The sequence below is a fragment of the Corvus moneduloides genome, chromosome 3 (genome assembly GCF_009650955.1).
Source record: "Corvus moneduloides isolate bCorMon1 chromosome 3, bCorMon1.pri, whole genome shotgun sequence".
NCBI lineage: Eukaryota > Metazoa > Chordata > Aves > Passeriformes > Corvidae > Corvus > Corvus moneduloides.
Genome location: NC_045478.1, coordinates 15,089,229 through 15,106,542, shown reverse-complemented (window position 1 = coordinate 15,106,542; position 17,314 = coordinate 15,089,229). Strand labels below are relative to the sequence as shown.

At 45.7% G+C, this 17,314-nt stretch overlaps 1 protein-coding gene across 2 annotated transcripts; it reads right to left on the bottom strand.

Annotated features, from left to right (window-relative positions):
• Positions 1–649: 649 nt before the first annotated feature.
• On the bottom strand, positions 650–9,922 carry ODC1 (ornithine decarboxylase 1). 2 transcript variants are annotated; one of them, XM_032104286.1, is made up of 11 exons: positions 9,650–9,922; positions 7,605–7,753; positions 7,265–7,438; positions 6,939–7,111; positions 6,516–6,650; positions 6,294–6,375; positions 6,040–6,123; positions 4,627–4,789; positions 4,427–4,539; positions 3,930–4,144; positions 650–1,131 (listed from the first exon to the last, which is right to left on the bottom strand). In XM_032104286.1, the coding sequence occupies exons 2-11, from the start codon at positions 7,704–7,706 to the stop codon at positions 990–992; spliced, it is 1,383 nt and encodes a 460-aa protein (XP_031960177.1). In that variant the 5' UTR covers positions 7,707–7,753; positions 9,650–9,922; the 3' UTR covers positions 650–989. The 2 variants fall into 2 exon arrangements, with proteins under 2 accessions (XP_031960177.1, XP_031960178.1); XM_032104287.1 differs by having other exon boundaries at positions 7,605–7,750.
• Positions 9,923–17,314: the final 7,392 nt, after the last annotated feature.

Below are 17,314 nucleotides of genomic sequence, written 5' to 3'. Positions count from 1 at the left end.
TTTACTACTTAGTGTCATCTATCACATTTAATCCAAAGCCAGAAGGGTAGCACGTCTTTTCATAATATTAAGGGCCTCTAGTCATATCGCAAAGAAAAAGATGTCAAGTCCCATTTCTTATCTCTTTTATATCAAAGGCCTGGGCAGCACAGGTCAGAGAGCCTGTCAGACACATAGTTTCAGCTTCCTGGGTTTTCCCACAACATATTTTAGTTCTCACACACATAACAAGCAGTGTGGCAGCCATGGAGCCTGTGCTGTATTCTCTCATGTACCACTAGATGTGTTTATAAACAGCCTTCAGTCCTGGCCACAGCACCAATAGACTAACTTGCAGAAAACCAGCACTGCATTGAACTTGCAATATACAACTTGTCAAGCTCATGTTCAGTAGTGAAAAACAAATGGGAATTCACAAGAATTCACACAGTATTCAATTTGTTTACAGTCAACCCTTTTCTAATCACATATGAAAAAAGGCAATTCAGTTTCCCTACCCATTGAGGGTTTCTTTCAGTTGGGAGGGCAAGGGTAGGGGAGATGGCATTTATTAGTAAGTTCTGGGCTTGCAGCCTCTGGTCTGCCCTCGTATATGCTGTAAGAGCCATCCACAACACATTAAATTTCTACACATTAACCAAACACAGGACCAGTTATTTCAATATACTTTATTTTAAAACAGGTAGGTCACAAAGCACTAAGCTTAGCCCGTTCTGCCATACACAAGCTACAAATACTTGTTTGACAGTTGAGGGTCAGTCTTTAGTAGCATACATGAAAAGTGAATAAAAATCCATATAAAACAATATTCAAATAGTTTCCATAGGAACACAGATAATTGTGACCCATCTCCTAGTCATTTTTCTTGCATTTATGCCAAACCTAAATGTTAAAAAAACCACTTAAAAATTCTACCAAGAATTAAGTTAACAGTCCCCCAAATGCCCTAAATTCAATGACTAACCTTGCACTTAGTTACTAAATATTACCTATACATTAATACTAGCTGAAGCACAAGTTGCTGGATATTCAATTCCGCTTTCCCAGGCACAAGAGACTGGCAGACTAGCAACATCCTGCTCCTCCACTTCAGCTAGGAACCCTTGCTCCTTGATCTGCTGCATTAGTTGCCTAGAAAAAAAAAAAAGAGTAAGTCAAAAACTGTTTCACTGCAATCTACCTAAAAATGTAAGTAAGGTACAATTTTTTTAATTGCCAGTGAATATAAAATAAACTCTTTACGCATAACTGCAATCCAGACATTATTATCATAGGGGGGAAAAGTAAAAATAGTAAAAGCAGAATCCATGCAGGTCACCTGTGGCTGGCTAGGCTTTAGGGTAAGTGCCAATACAAAGCTGGTTTTACCATTCTGTGTAGGATTTAGATCTGCAAAGATGCACCTATATGCGTGTAGCTACATCTGTACACCTCATCCTATACAGATTTACTGACTTAGTACTCAATAGTTCAGAATTTCAGATGTGAAAATCCCTGACAACTTGACTGTCACTTATCCCACACTCTCACATTCCTGGGTAACTTGAATTAAGAAAAAGTATGGATGACAGACTAGGAGTATAAAGGAGCTGACCAGACCAGTGAGAAACATGCAACTCCTTCCATACTCAGACAGGAGTTGTACTAAAACAACCTCAGAAGAACTTCAGTTGACTGTGTTTTTGGACTTAGTTCATGGATTCATAGAATGGTTTGGGTTGGCAGGAGACCTTTAAGTTTTAGTTCTAACCCCCCCTGACAGGGGCAGGGACACCTTCAACTAGACCAGGTTGCTCAGAGGCACGTCCAACCTGGCCTTGAACACTTCCAGGGATGGGGCATCTCTTTTAATTTGAAGCCATTACTCCTTATCCTGTTACTACGTGCTTTTGTTAACAGTCTTGTCCCATCTTTCCTGTAAGTCCTCCTCAGGTACTGGAAGGCTGCAATAAGGTCACCCCAAGGCCTTCTCTTCTCCAGGCTGAACAATCCCAGTTCTCTCAGCTTTTCCTCACAGCAGAGGTGCTTCATCCCTCTGATCAACTCAGCGGCCTTCTCTGGACTTGCTCCAATAGGTCCATGTCTTTCCTGTGCTGGGGACCCCAGAGCTGGATGCAGCACTGCACGTGGGGTCTCACCAGACCAGAGAGGCAGAATCCCCTCCCTCACCTGCTGCCCATGCTGCTTTGGATGCAGCCCAGGACACATTTTGCTTTCTAGGCTGCAAGGGCACATGGCTGGATCATGTCCAGCCTCTCACCCAACAGCACCCCCAAGTCCTTCCGGGCAAGGCTGCTCAGGATCTGTTCATCCCCCAGCCTGGATTGATACGAGGGGTTGCCCTGACCCAGGTGCAGCACCTTGCACAAGTTAAACCTCATGAGATTCCCATGAGGGCCACTTCTTGAGCCTGTCCAGGTCCCTCTGGATGACGTCCCATCCCTCAGGTGTGCCAACAGCAAGACTCAGCTTGGTGTCCCTCTTATAGTTCCTAGTTATCTTAGGTATGCAAGGCAAACAGTTGTACCACTACATGGCTCCTCATGTATTACTAGTGTTTACTTAGACACATGTAATTGTCTTGTCTTTTACCTTTCAGTTTCTAGCCACAAATTTAGTTGTACACCTTTGTAATATGTAGACGACATTCCAAAAGACTTTTGCCTGTCCTAAGAAGATCTGCACCATAATGTCATTGATATATCCCTCTCAGTTAAGGGCCAGCAATTATCACAGTATTCTCTTGCCAAAAACAGAAAACAGACATAGGGCTGAAAGAGGGCTGTGCTGTGGCCTTGGACAACAGTTGTGTCTGCATAATTAAGCTCAGCATGCCTCAGACCAAGTATTAAATTTTAACAGCAACCTAGTGATACAGTGAAAAAGCTAATTATTCTCCTGCAGAGCCATTTTTAGTTCAATTAGACACAGTTTTGATGTCTTAAGGGAAGTCTATAAGCTTCATGTGGTTTGAGAAATGCGTCAATTGACAGGTTTCACTAAGGGGAAGAAACAATACAAGCCTTGCTTACACCAGCAGAGTTAGTAAAAGAATGGAGGAAGCTTCCTCTTACTTTTATGGCAGGAATTCCCCTGAACTTAAAGATTTTCAAAAAATTTGAAAACAGCCTAACAGCAGAGCTAATAATGCTTTAGGGTAACACTTCTGCCCAAAAACCCTCTGCCAGTTCAGTAGGCAGATGTCAGTAGAGAGGTAAGGGCTTGCTCTTACAGGAAACCCCACTTTTATAGAAGGTACAATCCATTAACATGTGTTGCACTGAAGAGCACCCAGGTAACTTCAAACTGCTGTTCAAGTTGTAGTTTCACAGTATCCTTGCACTTAAAAGGTTGTCCTGCTTTCTTTGCTTACCTGTTTAATAACTTCCCATGGAGATCTAGCACTCTGCACTGAGCACTGAGCCAGAGCTCAACCTAAACCAAGGAATAGCTCTCAAACAAACAGAGAACATACTGTGAAGCAACACTGTTGAAAGTCCCTGCATCCTACAGTCAGGATTTAGTAAGCTACTAGTTTAGAAGACAACATATTAATAGAACTGTGATTGACTGGTCTCTGGTTACTAGGCACAGAAGCTAAACGTAAAGAATTCATAATGATTCTGTAATGTTGTACAGAAGTAAAAACACTAGCTAGAATCCAGATTAATGAAGACTCCTAACATTACCCCTTAAAAAGGGCCTCTCCTGTAAGTGTGTACAACAGGAAAGTAATTAGTAGCATCAGCATTGTTCTAAGCACACAGCAAAAACCTTCAGAGGCACTGCCTTCTTCCATACAAGAAGTTTTTACAAGAGCTGTGGCATGAAAGCTATAGCCCTGCTTGTCAAGGGGTAGCCAACTGATATGAGCTATTCATTACAGTGATCTCAAATGTACTGATGGATCAAGATATTTAGTTACTAACCATGCTGGTCTTGACATCACATAGTGTATTGTTGGCCTCTGGAATCCATTGAAAGTAGAAGCCGCTGCAACAGTATAGGCACCCATGTTTTCAAACAGGATCCAGTCACCAACTTGCAACTCTGGCATATTAAAACGCTCAACAATCCGATCTAAGCCATCACAGGTTGGTCCCCAAATGCTGCAGAAGTAGCAGCTGTCATCTGGCTTAGGCCGCTAAAGAAAAGAGTGAGGTATAATTATCTGACTATCAAAACAGAACTTCCAGAAGTAGTATCATAGTTGGTGTAACATTCCACCTCTGAAGAGAAGGAAGAGCTGCTTGCAGGTTCTTCTTCACTTCTGGCTTTGAGTTAATTCCACTGCATGCTTCATAAATTAAATTAAATAAGTCCAGCAACATGAAGGGAGCAGTGAACTGAGAAGTGACTGTTGTGACAAGAATTCTCCTACATCCATGATACATGACCAGTATGTGGTACTCCTGAACAGGCTTACCTTTTGCAGGACTGGCTTAACATGTGCATGATCATACAAGATGCAGTTGAATGATCCATAGACTCCATCATTCACATAGTACATAAGAGTTTTGTCATTTGCATCATCTTCATCTGGAAGAAGTTGAGACACCAGTGAGAAAATGCTTGGAAAGAAACACACAGTTGGCTAGAACTAAGACTAAGTCTAGATTTACATACCATCAGAACCTGTTTGCTCCTTTAACACAATTTTCTTTGCAATGATGTTGACTGCCAGTGTGAACGCTGATGCAACATAGTATCTTCCTGGCTCTGCAATAATATTTATTCCAGAATCTGAAGGGAAGTATTTATCCAGTGCTGGGTTGATTACACTTGTGATCTAAGGAAAAATTAGATGCCAGTGTTGTAATTTCAGCAGCTACTCAAGTGCTACTTTAGAAGTCTGAGATGAAGTAAGACCCTCAAGTTCAAAATGATATACTAGTGAAACACATAACATCTATTAACATCTATTGTAATTTCTATTGACTGCTCTTGCTTTTTTTCCTCATTCAAAGTCTTGTGTGCAATTAAATTTATACAAAGCAACAAAAGCAGACATCGCTTGCACCTTAAAGTTTAAGTAACAAAACAGGTCATGTTTGAGGCTGTAGGAAATCACCACTCCTAGGCTCATTAAAGCAATATTAATGCCCTGCAAGTCACCACACTTCAAATTTGATTTGTGGTCCACTTGTAGTGCTGCTACTCATGCACTATTCCACAGCTTACTGAATCCTAAAGATGTCATCTTATGGGATCATAAGAATACAGAGGGCTTTACTATCATACTTAAAATTCAGTTGCCTTAATGAACAGCTATTTACAAGTTCTGAAGTTATCATTAAGCTGCCTCCTACTGCAATATGACTGTATCATGCCATGGAGCCCAATGACATCATTTGCTCTTGATGCCTCACCTATGCCCCCATACTGCACGATGAGAAGACACACTTCATTAGGAGGTACCAGAAGTGCTACAATGTTAGCTCACACTATTACAAGAAAACTCTTTATGTAACTTACTGTCTCCTCGTGTTAATATGTAACAACATTCAACACCTCCTTGGACTAGAAGACAAGGTGCTCTGACAGCACTGCTTTAAGTAGAAGTCCTATAAATATCCAGCCCCCTTGTCTCTTCTGAAAGCAGAGCTACTTAAAAAATTACCCAAAAGCTAGTTCTAAATCAAATCAAACACTGACCTAGTATGCTGCCACCCCTAAGGACAGTATGGGTTCAGGACTACCTTTTCACCCTATTTGGGAGCAGCGCCAATCTACTCAGTCTGAAGAACAGCATCAATGGAAGACATCCATGCCAGTAAGAATCAAGCCTCTAGTTTAAACCTGCTTTACTTGTTTGAGACCGCTGCATGCTTGTGCAGTCATTTAGCTACGTATCTAATGAGCTCATCTAATTTTTAGTTTTCTGATTAATTCCTCTTTTCCTCTTAATTACATTTCTGACCAAGCAGACACATTTTTGCAAATGTGTCTGCATATAAACAGAAAAAGCAAGATTTTATTCAATACAGATCAACACTCAAACAGATGCTACAACCTGACAAGTTCTTAGCAAACCCATACCTCTTCAAATTTAAGCTTGACATCTTCAGAGCCAGGGAAGCCACCACCAATATCAAGCAGATACATACTGAAGCCAAGTTCAGCCTAAAATGAGATTAGCAACAATACTGTCAAAAAATCAGTTTATAATTTATCATTTTAGCTTAAAAAGTAATGTTAAGTCATTTTGTTAACACTTGAAACAGAGCTAACTCATGTTCAATTAACAGTCATTTGAGTTGCCAATTTTAGTGCAAAAGTAGAACTAGACTTACTCCCATATCAAACACACAGCGGGCATCAGAAATGGCTTGAACAAAGGTCTCTGGGTCTGTACATCCACTTCCAACATGGAAACTACAAAAAGATAAAAATTATCAGTTGCTATTTGGCAAATTAGTCAAGAAGTCTTGTATAAACTCATGCCACCCCAAGCAAAGGCAGCTCTATTGTTAAAACTTATTTAATATGACTGTGTTTTGATACTGTCAGCTCACCTAACTCCAACAATGGCAAGGTCAAGTTCTTTTGCACGCTCCAGAAGAAGCCTGCTAGTCTTAAGTGTAGCTCCAAATTTAACACTCAGACGACAGACTGCTTTGGAGTCATCAGTGGTAATGCGCAAGACTAACCTAGAAACAGGAAAAAATGAGGAGTTAAGTTCAGTATAACAGACATCATCATCAGGCAGGTATGACCTCAGAATGAGACTGAGCTTAAAGATACAAGCTCCTCTGTGTATTTCTTCCTAAAGTGCCAGTAAGCTCTACAAGATTAGATTTCACTGGTTAAAAGTATGTTTATTACTTCACAAATTTGCAGAGTATCTTAATCTAATGAAGAACAAGTTTCAGATAAAGCAGGTATTTCTGTATCTTGGGAACCCAAGGAAGAATTATAGAACAATTAGCATTACTTACTTGGCTTTCGGATGGGCCCTTGCAACTTTCATTAGCTCTACTTCACTATCAAATGTCATCATCTGTACACCACTGCTGGCAGCATGTTTGATTTGAGATACTTGTTTGCAGGGATTTGCATATATTATTCGCTCAGGAGGCACACCAATGCTCTGTACCAGCTGTATTTCCGTCTGAAGAAAGAAAAGACTACACTTGTAAAAGATATTTCTAGATGGATGATTAATGTAATCAGAACAACAGAAAATGCTTAATTTTATATATACATGTCTTGTAAAGCTGAACAGATACTAATGTCACAGACCAGAAGATGGTCAAGATCTCACCTTACTGGCGCAATCAAATCCTGCCCCAAGAACAGCAAGAGTCTTCACAACAGCTTTGCTGTCGTTACATTTTACAGCATAGAAGGGCGTCACCCGAGGAAGGGCCTTATGCCACCGCATGTGCTTCTTCACAATGTCCCCGAGGTCAGCAACATAGAAGGCATCTTTATCATCCTAGAGCAAACATACATCTTAACATTACAAACAACAGATAACAGGATAAGCCTAGAGGTCAGCATTCAAGGGGGCTGTCTTGCAGATCATTTGCAAGGACAACTTGTTCTATTAGTTTACAAGTTTGTAGCATCATGAAACGTACTGGTTTTCCCTTCATACTTACAGAAGATGACACTTCATTTATTTTTTGGTCAAGGATATCCTTGGCAGTAAAGCCTTCATCAAGGAAGGTCAACTCAAATTCTTCTTTGCTGAAGTTGCTCATGACTTCCAAGATGTCAGGTTTATGTAAAAGGACTCGAATATGAACTGCTGAAAAAAAAAAAGTTAATTATTTAATTTGAATTCATATAGTTGACATTCAATACTTCACTTGGATTCATATAGTCAGTAGACTCCCTGGAAGTCAGTTTGGCTCCCTGGAAGTTTCTGCTGTCTTTTCCTTCACCTCCATATCAAAGCTATTAATATTATGGCTAGTGTCTACTTACCACTTTTTTTTTTAAGAAAACTCTTAAGCACTATTTTAGCTCATCAGTTTCAGAAGAAAGGGTCTACTTGTTATTACCAACAGAATCCAAGACTGTTACTGACTTCTGAGTAGTAACAACATGCAGACAAAGTCTTAACAGTGATCCCAATTAGCATTTTAGAACAGGATTTTACAGCAGTCCATTACAAATCTTCACTGCTAACAGAAATCTACCTGCCAAGTAGAAAGTCCCTTGAGAACCCGAACTAAAGAGCACACTACTCTACCATCCATGACCCATGAAGTCCAAGGGCCATCCTTTTACTGAGTAAATACAGAATACAGCATTCTTTTACTGACCAAATACAGAATGACAGCATTCTCCATCAAGCTGTTAAGCAGAGTGTCTGGCTATAAGCCAATTTTAAAAGGATGTTTTATAGCTGTTACAGATTAAGCTTTGATTCTAATAAACCCGAAAATCCATTGAACCTCATTCTCCCCCTGCTCTCATTCACGTGCAGGATAATTCTCCCACAATCTGGATTAAAGTCTTCTCTTAAAAAGCCTCTTTGAAAGGACCATAAGAAGCAGCAAATTAAACACTTCTCAGGAAGGTGTTTGTTACTAAGGAGAAGTTGCATCTCATCACTGACTTGCAGCTTTGCAGAAAGCAGTTCAGCGACTTCAGCTGTGGTTAAGAGAAGTGAACACAATCAGAAAGAATTTAGTTTAACCTCTCCTCTGCAGAGCGAAAAATCACTTTTCCTATTAACATGTAAAAGGGAAATTACTTTTACTAGCCACAACAGATTTTCTTAAGCAGTTCTTGCAAGCTTTACATCTATGTTTCTATTTGGACTGTGTGCAAAGTGTCTGCAGCTCCCCAAAGAAAGCAGCTGTATTTAGACAAAGCTGAGTCACAGGCTCAGCCTGCAGGCTCCGTACTCAAACAGCCAAGCTGCGTCTAGAAAAGGTGACCGAGGCGCCCCTGACTCCGGAGTCTGCCGAGCGGTGCGGGCTGCGGTGCGCCCGGACGGGGCCGGCTGCCCTGCGCTCACCGACGCCCTTCTTCGCCCGGCTGGGGCTGCGCTGCCCGACTCGGCAGCGGGGCACTGCACGCCCAGCCTCACACTGCGGCTTCCCGAGGAGGCGCCTGTCAGCCCCGGGCGCACCTTTATTACAGCTCACATCACCCTGCAGTCCGGTCTAGTGAAGGTGTGCCTGTCGTAGGCAGAGCTGGAACTAGATGGTCTTTAGTGTCCCTTCCAACCCAAACTACTCTGTGATTCTCTGATTCGCTCCTGCCCCAGGCCAGTGCCCGCCGGGTGTGCAGGAGGGCAGGGCCCCGCGCCCCGGCGCCGCTCGGCCCAAGGGCGAGCCCGGGCGCCCCGAGCCCTGTTCCTGCCACGCACCTGCCTTTCCCCACCCCGGAAACAGCCCGGCGGCCACGTCGGGGCCGTCCCTTCCCCCGCTGCCGAGACGCGCAGCCAACATTCCCCAAGCGAGCCGGCGAGTTGATCTGGCCCGCTCGCAGCCGCCCGGAGCCTCCCGGCTTCCCGCCGGGGCCGGGGATTCCCCGTGCCCGGCGGCAGCACCGGCGCCCAGCCCAGGCCGCGCCGCTTGGCAGCGGCCCCGCAGACACGTGGCTCTGCGCCGGCCGCTTCCGCCGCGGCCCCGCCGCCCGCCCCGGTCCGCTCCCGGCACAGCCCGGCACATCCCACCGCCCGCCTCACCTCGCCTCGGGCAGCGGTGGCGGACCTGATGTCAAGCCCCGGTGGCAGCCGATCCCCTCGCTCCGAGCCGCCTCCCCCTCCTCCTGCGAGCCGGGCGCGGTGCGCGGAGCCGGGCGGGAGCACCGGGCCGGCTGAGGAGGAGCGGGGCCGGCGGGGCAGGCAGGGCGCCGCGGCTGACAAAGCTTCGCCACAGCCGCCGCGCTCCTATTTATAGCGCCGCGGCGTCGCTGTGGCAACGCACCAGCTCAAACCAGCCGCGATCGGCTGGGACCGGGCGCGCTCCCACCGCCGCTATTGTGACGTACGGCTGAACATGCGCACGGCGCGGCGCGCCCCCCGCCCGCCCCGCCTGGCGCGGCCCGGCCCGACCCGGCCCTGCCCCTGCCCCTGCCCGGCCCCTGCTGTGCGCCGGGCATGCCGAGCCTCTGCGCGGGCTGTGTCCCCCTGGAGCCCGTTTCCTCGTGCGGCCGCCCGGGACGGGATCCACCTGCGGGGTGATGTGCGCGCCCCCAGCGCTGCCCGCTGCCAGCAGGTGCACGGCCCGCGCCGCCCCCGCCGCCGGGTCGGTACCCCCGGGTCGGTACCACAGCCTTAGCGTGAAAAAGCGGCCGCAGGAGGCCGGAGGGCTGCGGCTGCAAGCGATGCCTTTGGCAGATGCTGGAGGAAAGCACTACTGAGCCAGGGGAGCTGGAGTGTGTCGCACCCGGCGTGTCGGTGGGGTGACACTCTGGAAGCATTTGTTCCGCCCAGAGCCGTCCAGTTTGCGCGGCCTTCGCAGCCGCTGTGCTCGGCGCGCCGGCACTGGCTGCTGTCCGCAGCGGTGCTGCTCCTGCCTCCATCCCTGACCACCGAGGTTGTTACCCAAAACACTTCCCGTAACACTGACCACCGTTTTTCCATCCGCTCTTGCTCTGACACTGGTCGCCGTTTCCACTGTAAGGTTATTTTGTATTGCTGGCTTGTTTTAAAAATGGGCTTTGATGGAAGGTGTAAGAAGCACAATCAATTGATCCTTTCAATCCACATTTAGTTTAGCCCTGGAACGACTGGGCTTCCTGCCCCTCTCCCCCTCTCTTTCAACACTTCGAGCCTCACCCATGGTAGATGCAATCCCCTACGGTCTGAGTCCCTGCCCTGTCAATGTTGTGGGAGGATGGAGCTTGCCCTTGCCATGCTGAAAAGGGGATTTTTACACTCTGCCGCCCCTGGAGCATTTGTAAGAGCGGCAAGGAACCTTTCTGCAGCCCAAGCTCCAGGACAGAGCTCAGGGTGCTCCTGCTCCCCGTGTCCAAGCCACCGAAGGCTATTTTAATGGCTATCTGAAGGTAGACATCTGGGCAGCCCCTGCCCTCCTGCAGAGCTGGCGAGTGAGCAGTGCAACATGGAGAAAACACTCTGTCCTGCATGGGGAAAAGTGATGGGAAATGCTGGCTGCTGTGGGATGTGGGGTGCTCTCATTGAGGTACTCAAAGCAAAAGGCTGTGCTCACTGGGCTCAGAGGTCCCATCCTCCCAGCTCTTCCACCAAGCTCAGGTGGAAAATCCACTGTATTTCAGGCAAAAGCAGATCAATGGGATGTCCTTGTTCACCCCACAGCCCCTGGCTTCTGGAGATGGGTTGGGGGTGGAGGGCGCCAGGCTGGGGCTGCAAAAGAATCCCTTGAAGGATCCCTTGAAATAAAGGAAAACACCAGGATCAAGCAGATAATAAACAAAAGCTGAATTGGGACACAGCCAAAAGAAATATCAGGGGATAGAGCTGCTGGTTTTGGCTAAAATAATTTAATGAAAGAAGGAAAAAAATATCCTAAAATATTTTAAATATATATATATATATTTGGGCTGTGTGTATGTCATCACATATCCAGGCATGAATTACAGAAGGTTTTCTAAATAACAGCAAGCAGTCAGTGGGGAAAACTGTCCCAGTGTGTAGCACCCACATCAGCTGGTCCTCAGGACACTACCTGCCCTCAACAGCAATACCTGTCACTGCACAAGCATTGTCTTTGCTAAGACAACTCATCAAAATCCCTGAGGAATTTCACACCACCTCCCCTGCCAGTTAACAGGGCAAATAATGGGGTTCACATGCCTCTATATTTGGCTCTGTGGGCAGCAGATATAATTTAATTTCATTTTTCTTCTGCTGACTATGAACAAACAGGGATCACAGAATCACAGAATAGTCTGTGTTGGAATTAGGCACTGGAAAAGCAGACAGAGAGGGAAGGGATGGGCTGTGCCACCACCACAGGAGCCAGCTGCTCACTGAGCTGGCTCAAAAGCAAGGGCTGTGGTCTGGATAGGGACAATGGCCATCACCTGGCCCCAGCACTCCAATACATCCCTGGTACCAGCTGTTCCCTCTTCACCTCCTCCCCTCTGGCTGGGGCTGGAGAAGAGCCTGCAGCTGTCCCCAGCAGTGTCCAGGCTGACTGACCTTGGCTGGGGCAGGAGGGCAGGGGCTAGTGGGTAGGCACTGCTCTGGTGTGAGACAACATGGAACAATACTTGAGGGTGGGGAGCAAAGGCTGGACTGCTCCAAGGGAACGAGGTAACAAAAATGACCAGAGGATGCAATTACCTGAGGAACTGATGCATTTGTTAGCTGTTTGCAGATGCTTAATAGCAATGTTTTATCAGCTCCTCAAAAGGATGGGATTACCAAAATATTTCATTCTCCTCCCAGTTCTTGTCTCTGGAGAATCCTTGAGAGCTGCTGGTGACAAGGGCTGGCTTTGAGGAGCATAGTGTTTACAGGAGGTGCTCCAGTTCAGGACCCCAGGGTCAATCGGGGGCAGCTTTCAGGCATATCAGGTACAAAAAAGGAAGCATTCCTTTGCTTTCTGTATTTTGGCTAGTGCCCTGAGGGTCTGGCCAAGCTGTTCTGAAGGGCATGAGCAGCTGCACAGGTCCGCCAGTCCCAGGGGCAGAGCAGATCCTGAGTGTGAAGAGCTGCGGGATGCTCCTACAGCTCTTGGCAAGCCACCACCAGTCTCAGACTACCTTTTATGAAGCAGTTGCTTGGGCCAAAAATGTTTTCCAGAAGAGGGCACTGGAAAAGCATTTGTTGGTAGGAGACTGTGGCCATATCTTCCTGATGTTTCCCCTCCTCATTTTCTCTCCCTTGCTGCTGTGGAGGGACAGGGGATGGAGAGGGCTGTCTGACTTCCCCATAGCTGTCAGTGTCTCCTACATCTTGCAGCACAGCAGCAGCAGCCTGGTGGTCCCTCACCCTGCTGAATGATGGGTGTCCTAGCTCTTACGGACCCCCAAATTTGGGAGGAGCTGGAGCCAAACCCCAGGTTCCTTCAGCTTTGGCCAGGTGGGGAGAGCTGCCCAATGGGAGAGGGATGAGCTGGCCAGCATCACCACAGCAGCTGGAGGAAACCTCAAGGTAATGCCTGGCATTTCTCAACTGCTTTCCTTCCCTCTATCCAGGGACTTGGCGCTTAAGAAATTAAGCCCTGTGACAGCTCATGGAGGCTGGTAAATAGTACTTCCACTTTATGGATGAAAAAGTGACTCAGAGGAAGATTCAGTGACTTACCAAGGATTGCAGAGAGTAAATTCCAGATAGGGGTATGCTGAGCTGTGGGCCTGTGCAAGGTAGAGGTCCTCTGTGGGCTGTGGGATGCAGGATATGTGCATGGGGGAATCTCATGGGGCTGCCTCCAGCTCACCTGGGGCAGCAGCTCTTTGTTCCCTTTCAGTTCATTGACCATTGCACAGAGAAAAGAAAACCTACCAATTATCCTTGTCATCCAGCAAAGACCACTAAAGAAAACAGTGTTTCCAGGATCCATTTTTGTCATCTTTTATTACACATGTTCTAGGCATTTGAATACAGTTTCTTGCCACTTAGTGCTACAAATCTGATGTTGCATCATTTTGAGTCAGAGCACAAACTAAAATAACTCATTGCAGTGGCTAAACCAGAGGAGATAGAGTAACCAATATTCTTGTGAAGTGACTGAAAAGCTTTGCTTTGCAGCTCAGCTCCAGAAATGCTTATGGATCTGTTTTCTGACTTGCCTTTTTTGGGCTTAGTAGCACAGTATGGTTAAAAATTAGTTCAAAACCTCACATGCCATGAGGTGAAGCACATAACTCTGACATTACAGCACCAGTTCTGTGCCTGAGCCATGTCTAATCCTTCATAGTTACATATTTGAGATATATATATAGATATAAAATTACAAGTCAGTGCTCTCATATGCATGTTGCTAGATATACTTGATACATCAAGGTGTTTGAGTATCATCATCCTCTGTAAGAGCTCAGCACCCACCAGAAGTGAGCCAAATAATGAGATTTGACTCTAGCATTGTTATAGTTAATACATGGATTCTGTAGGCAATATATGATGGTTTAGCAGAGTTTTTGAACACTTTGTATTTTAATAGACTTCTCATCTTGCTCTCAGCAAAGACAATGTCAAAATTCTCTGAGAGTCAGGAACAAACAGAAGAGCACTTGCAAGCTGTTGAACATTAGCTTGAAAAGCAGAGGTCAGCCTGTTCTGTGGGATCAATGGAAAGGGAGTCATGGAAGTGACAGGCAGATGCTGGGAGTGCAGCCAGCAAGCGGGGAGGCAACAGCCAGTCTTGTTGGCATAGCACTGCAGTGCTCAGCCCATACACTGCATCTCTCTCTCATGTAAAGAACTGTCTGCTGCCACAGTGAAGACATTGCTGGGACCACAGGGCATTGCTGTCACACATAATTCACAGCCAGCTTCTGAGCCCACCCTGCTCCAGCTGACTTACTCCAGAAACAGCCTGGAAGTTTGAGCAGTTTTGAGAGAAGAAGCACTTGGTGCTTGTACGCCCATTGAGTATCACAATCAAATGATGACCATTGATGTGTCAGTGTGGGATCTGACCCCTGTATGTGTCTTCTTTGGCACGTACTGCAATGGCCACTCAGAAAGGAGAATGCTGTCAGATGAGAGCAGCAGCAGGATCTGAATATGCCACAATTTGTGGAAATTAACACTTTGCAGATTTAAATCTTAAAATCTCTCCCATGGATTAAATCTTCAGGTGTTGTGCAAACACAGTGAGATTACAGACTGCTCCAGCAAACTACAGTTGCTGGTGGGGAACTCACTGCATGGTGTGAAGAGACAGGGAACAACGGTGGCCCATGGTATGTATTGGTGAGCAGAGCCCAGCCCTGTTGGGCTTCGTGTGTGCATGTTGCTCATACTGACCTTTGCTCACGAAGGTTTGTCTTCTGCATAATGTATGTCCCAGTGCAGAGCTCTGAGTACACACCAGTGATTTGCAGTAAAAGTAAGGACAGCTGTAAAGCTTAGTGTCTTGGTTTTCCCCACAGCCTTCCTCTGATTTTAGCTGTCTTCAGATAGGTGTAGGACACATTTTTTCTCTTCGGGCAGTGGAAAATTTAAGAAGTCCATCAGAAGTCAGCATGGTTTCCTGGGTTTGTGGCAATATTAGTCTTTGGTTATCACCTTTGATAGGAAGAATTGATGATGTGAATGGTAGAAGTGAATATACTGAATAGTGCATCAAACCTGTGACAGGGCTCTGAACATTTGGGGGGAAAAAAGAGACAAGTGTAAAATTCAGGAGATTATAAATTCTGGATATGTTAAACATAACAAGTATTCATTCTCTTTTGTGATAATTCTAGGTGTATATGATGTAGCAGACAGCTTCCCATACTCAGAACTGCTGAAGGTTTTCATGTCAGGGGAAGGGAATAATACATTTCTTTATCATACCTTCCACTCCTGAAAAGGCTCTCAACAGAAATCTTTTGAGACTATACAATGAATGATACAAGACTTTGAAGGGGTAGAGTTCCTTACTTTTATTTCATATTCAGGGAATGTACGAGTTATAACATTACCTACACACTAGCCAGTGCAAACATGAGGTAACATACTGAAAGCCTCACATTTTGGATTAAGATTGGAGTTTAATTTGGGACTAGTTTAAGCTGGTGAAGAGCAGTTTAAGAGTTGATTGTCTGAAGGATAGCTACAAAGATGGTGCAAAATTCTCAGTGTTGTCAGATATTGTAGGGAGGAGCAATGGCCATAAGTTGTGCCTTGGCAGTTCTGGTTGGATATCAGGAGAAACTTCTTCTCCAGGAGAGTGGTACAACCCTGAGACAGAGGTGGAGTGGCCACCCTTGGAGGTTTTCAAGCTTAAGCGAAACAAAGCCATGGCTGATCTGATCTGGTGCCTGCTGATAGTCCTACTTGGGGTGTGAGGTTGGGTAGGAGACTTCTTTTTCAGCTGGTATTTCTGGGACTGTGTTCTGCATTCAGATAAACCCATGGGTGATGCAGACAACCCTCATGACATTTTTCTGACCCAGCCCTTTAATGGTGTGAGTTGAGGTGTCTGTGTGCCAGAGATGTGGCAAGGAAGGCACAGAAGCATGTTGTGGTGGAAGATGGGTGACCACTTCTCCCAGGAACCTGCTTCCAGTCTGTTGCACAGCCCCTGTGTTGGACCAGTGCTTCAGACAAGGACATTGACCAGGATGGTCAAATGGCCCTTGCAGGCAGGGGATGGGCAGCGTGGTGCTCCAAGCCTGTGCAAGGGGGAAGGAAATGCAGAGAGAGGCCTTTGGGAGGGGGACATGGGTCTGCCAAGCTTGTGCAGCTGTGGCCTTGCTCCCTGCAAGGGGTTGTCCTTTGGCAACTTATGCCTGAAAATGTTTGCCTGCCAACGCACACAGTGGGACGGGCCAAACAGGCACGTCTTATGTGTCAGGAATGACATTCCGCCACGCTGATGGGATCCTATATCCATTAGTGGGCTTTTACCTCCCTTATTCTCTAACAGGTCAAATAAAGCTCTGAAAATCCGAATTCTGAGACAGTCAAAATTCAGATCCAGATTTTGTCATCTGTTCAGTCCTTTCATTAATAAGATGGAATAACTACTGACAGCAGTAGTGGTTTTATGGAGTGAGACAGATGTCTCAATGCAAAGCCCGGAGGCACACAATGGTCTTTTCCTAAACAAATTGAATCCTGCAATTGTCCCATGGATGGGATCTGCCTGAAGTCAAGGGCAGCTCTATGCATGAAGTGATAGAGCAGTAGGAAGGATCAGGCCTTTAGAGGTACATTTTCATCATAATGTTTGAAGATTTACGTGTATAACTACGCAACTCAGGGTGAGACTGTGCCTCTAAGGCAAAACATATGAGCTCATATAAAGAATTTATCATTATAATAACAATTTGCATTTCTATAGAACCTTTAATCTTAGGATCTCAAAGTGCTTAACAAACACAAATTAATTAATCCTCACAACTCTCCTGCAAGGTAGACATGTATTATGGAGAGTTGCTAGCAGCTAGCTTTCCATTATAAGACTCATTTTAACTACCTCCTAACTTTGCCAAAACTAAACCAATACACACAAAAATTTCACAAGAATGATCTTGTCCTGGAGTAGGATCTTTTTAGAAATTGTGGGGCAAATAGGATAAGATAGTTTAAGATAAGTAGGTTAAATGGGGAAACCAGAAAGACATCTGTGAATGAACTAATGCACATACTCCATCAGTCCAGAGTGGAGGGACATGCAGAATTTGGGACACACACTTCTCCATAACTTGCTGGAATCGAGATTCCAGGGTGATAAATGATTATTGATTATTCACTCTATTATTT

Excerpts from the sequence above, each read along its gene's own strand:
- ODC1 (XM_032104286.1), bottom strand. The coding sequence starts at position 7,706 with ATGAGCAACTTCAGCAAAGAAGAATTTGAGTTGACCTTCCTTGATGAA. Across the intron at positions 6,376-6,515 it reads CTTGCCATTGTTGGAGTTAG|TTTCCATGTTGGAAGTGGAT; the intron begins GTGAGCTGACAG and ends ATCTTTTTGTAG. Across the intron at positions 4,145-4,426 it reads TTAAGCCAGTCCTGCAAAAG|CGGCCTAAGCCAGATGACAG; the intron begins GTAAGCCTGTTC and ends TCTTTTCTTTAG.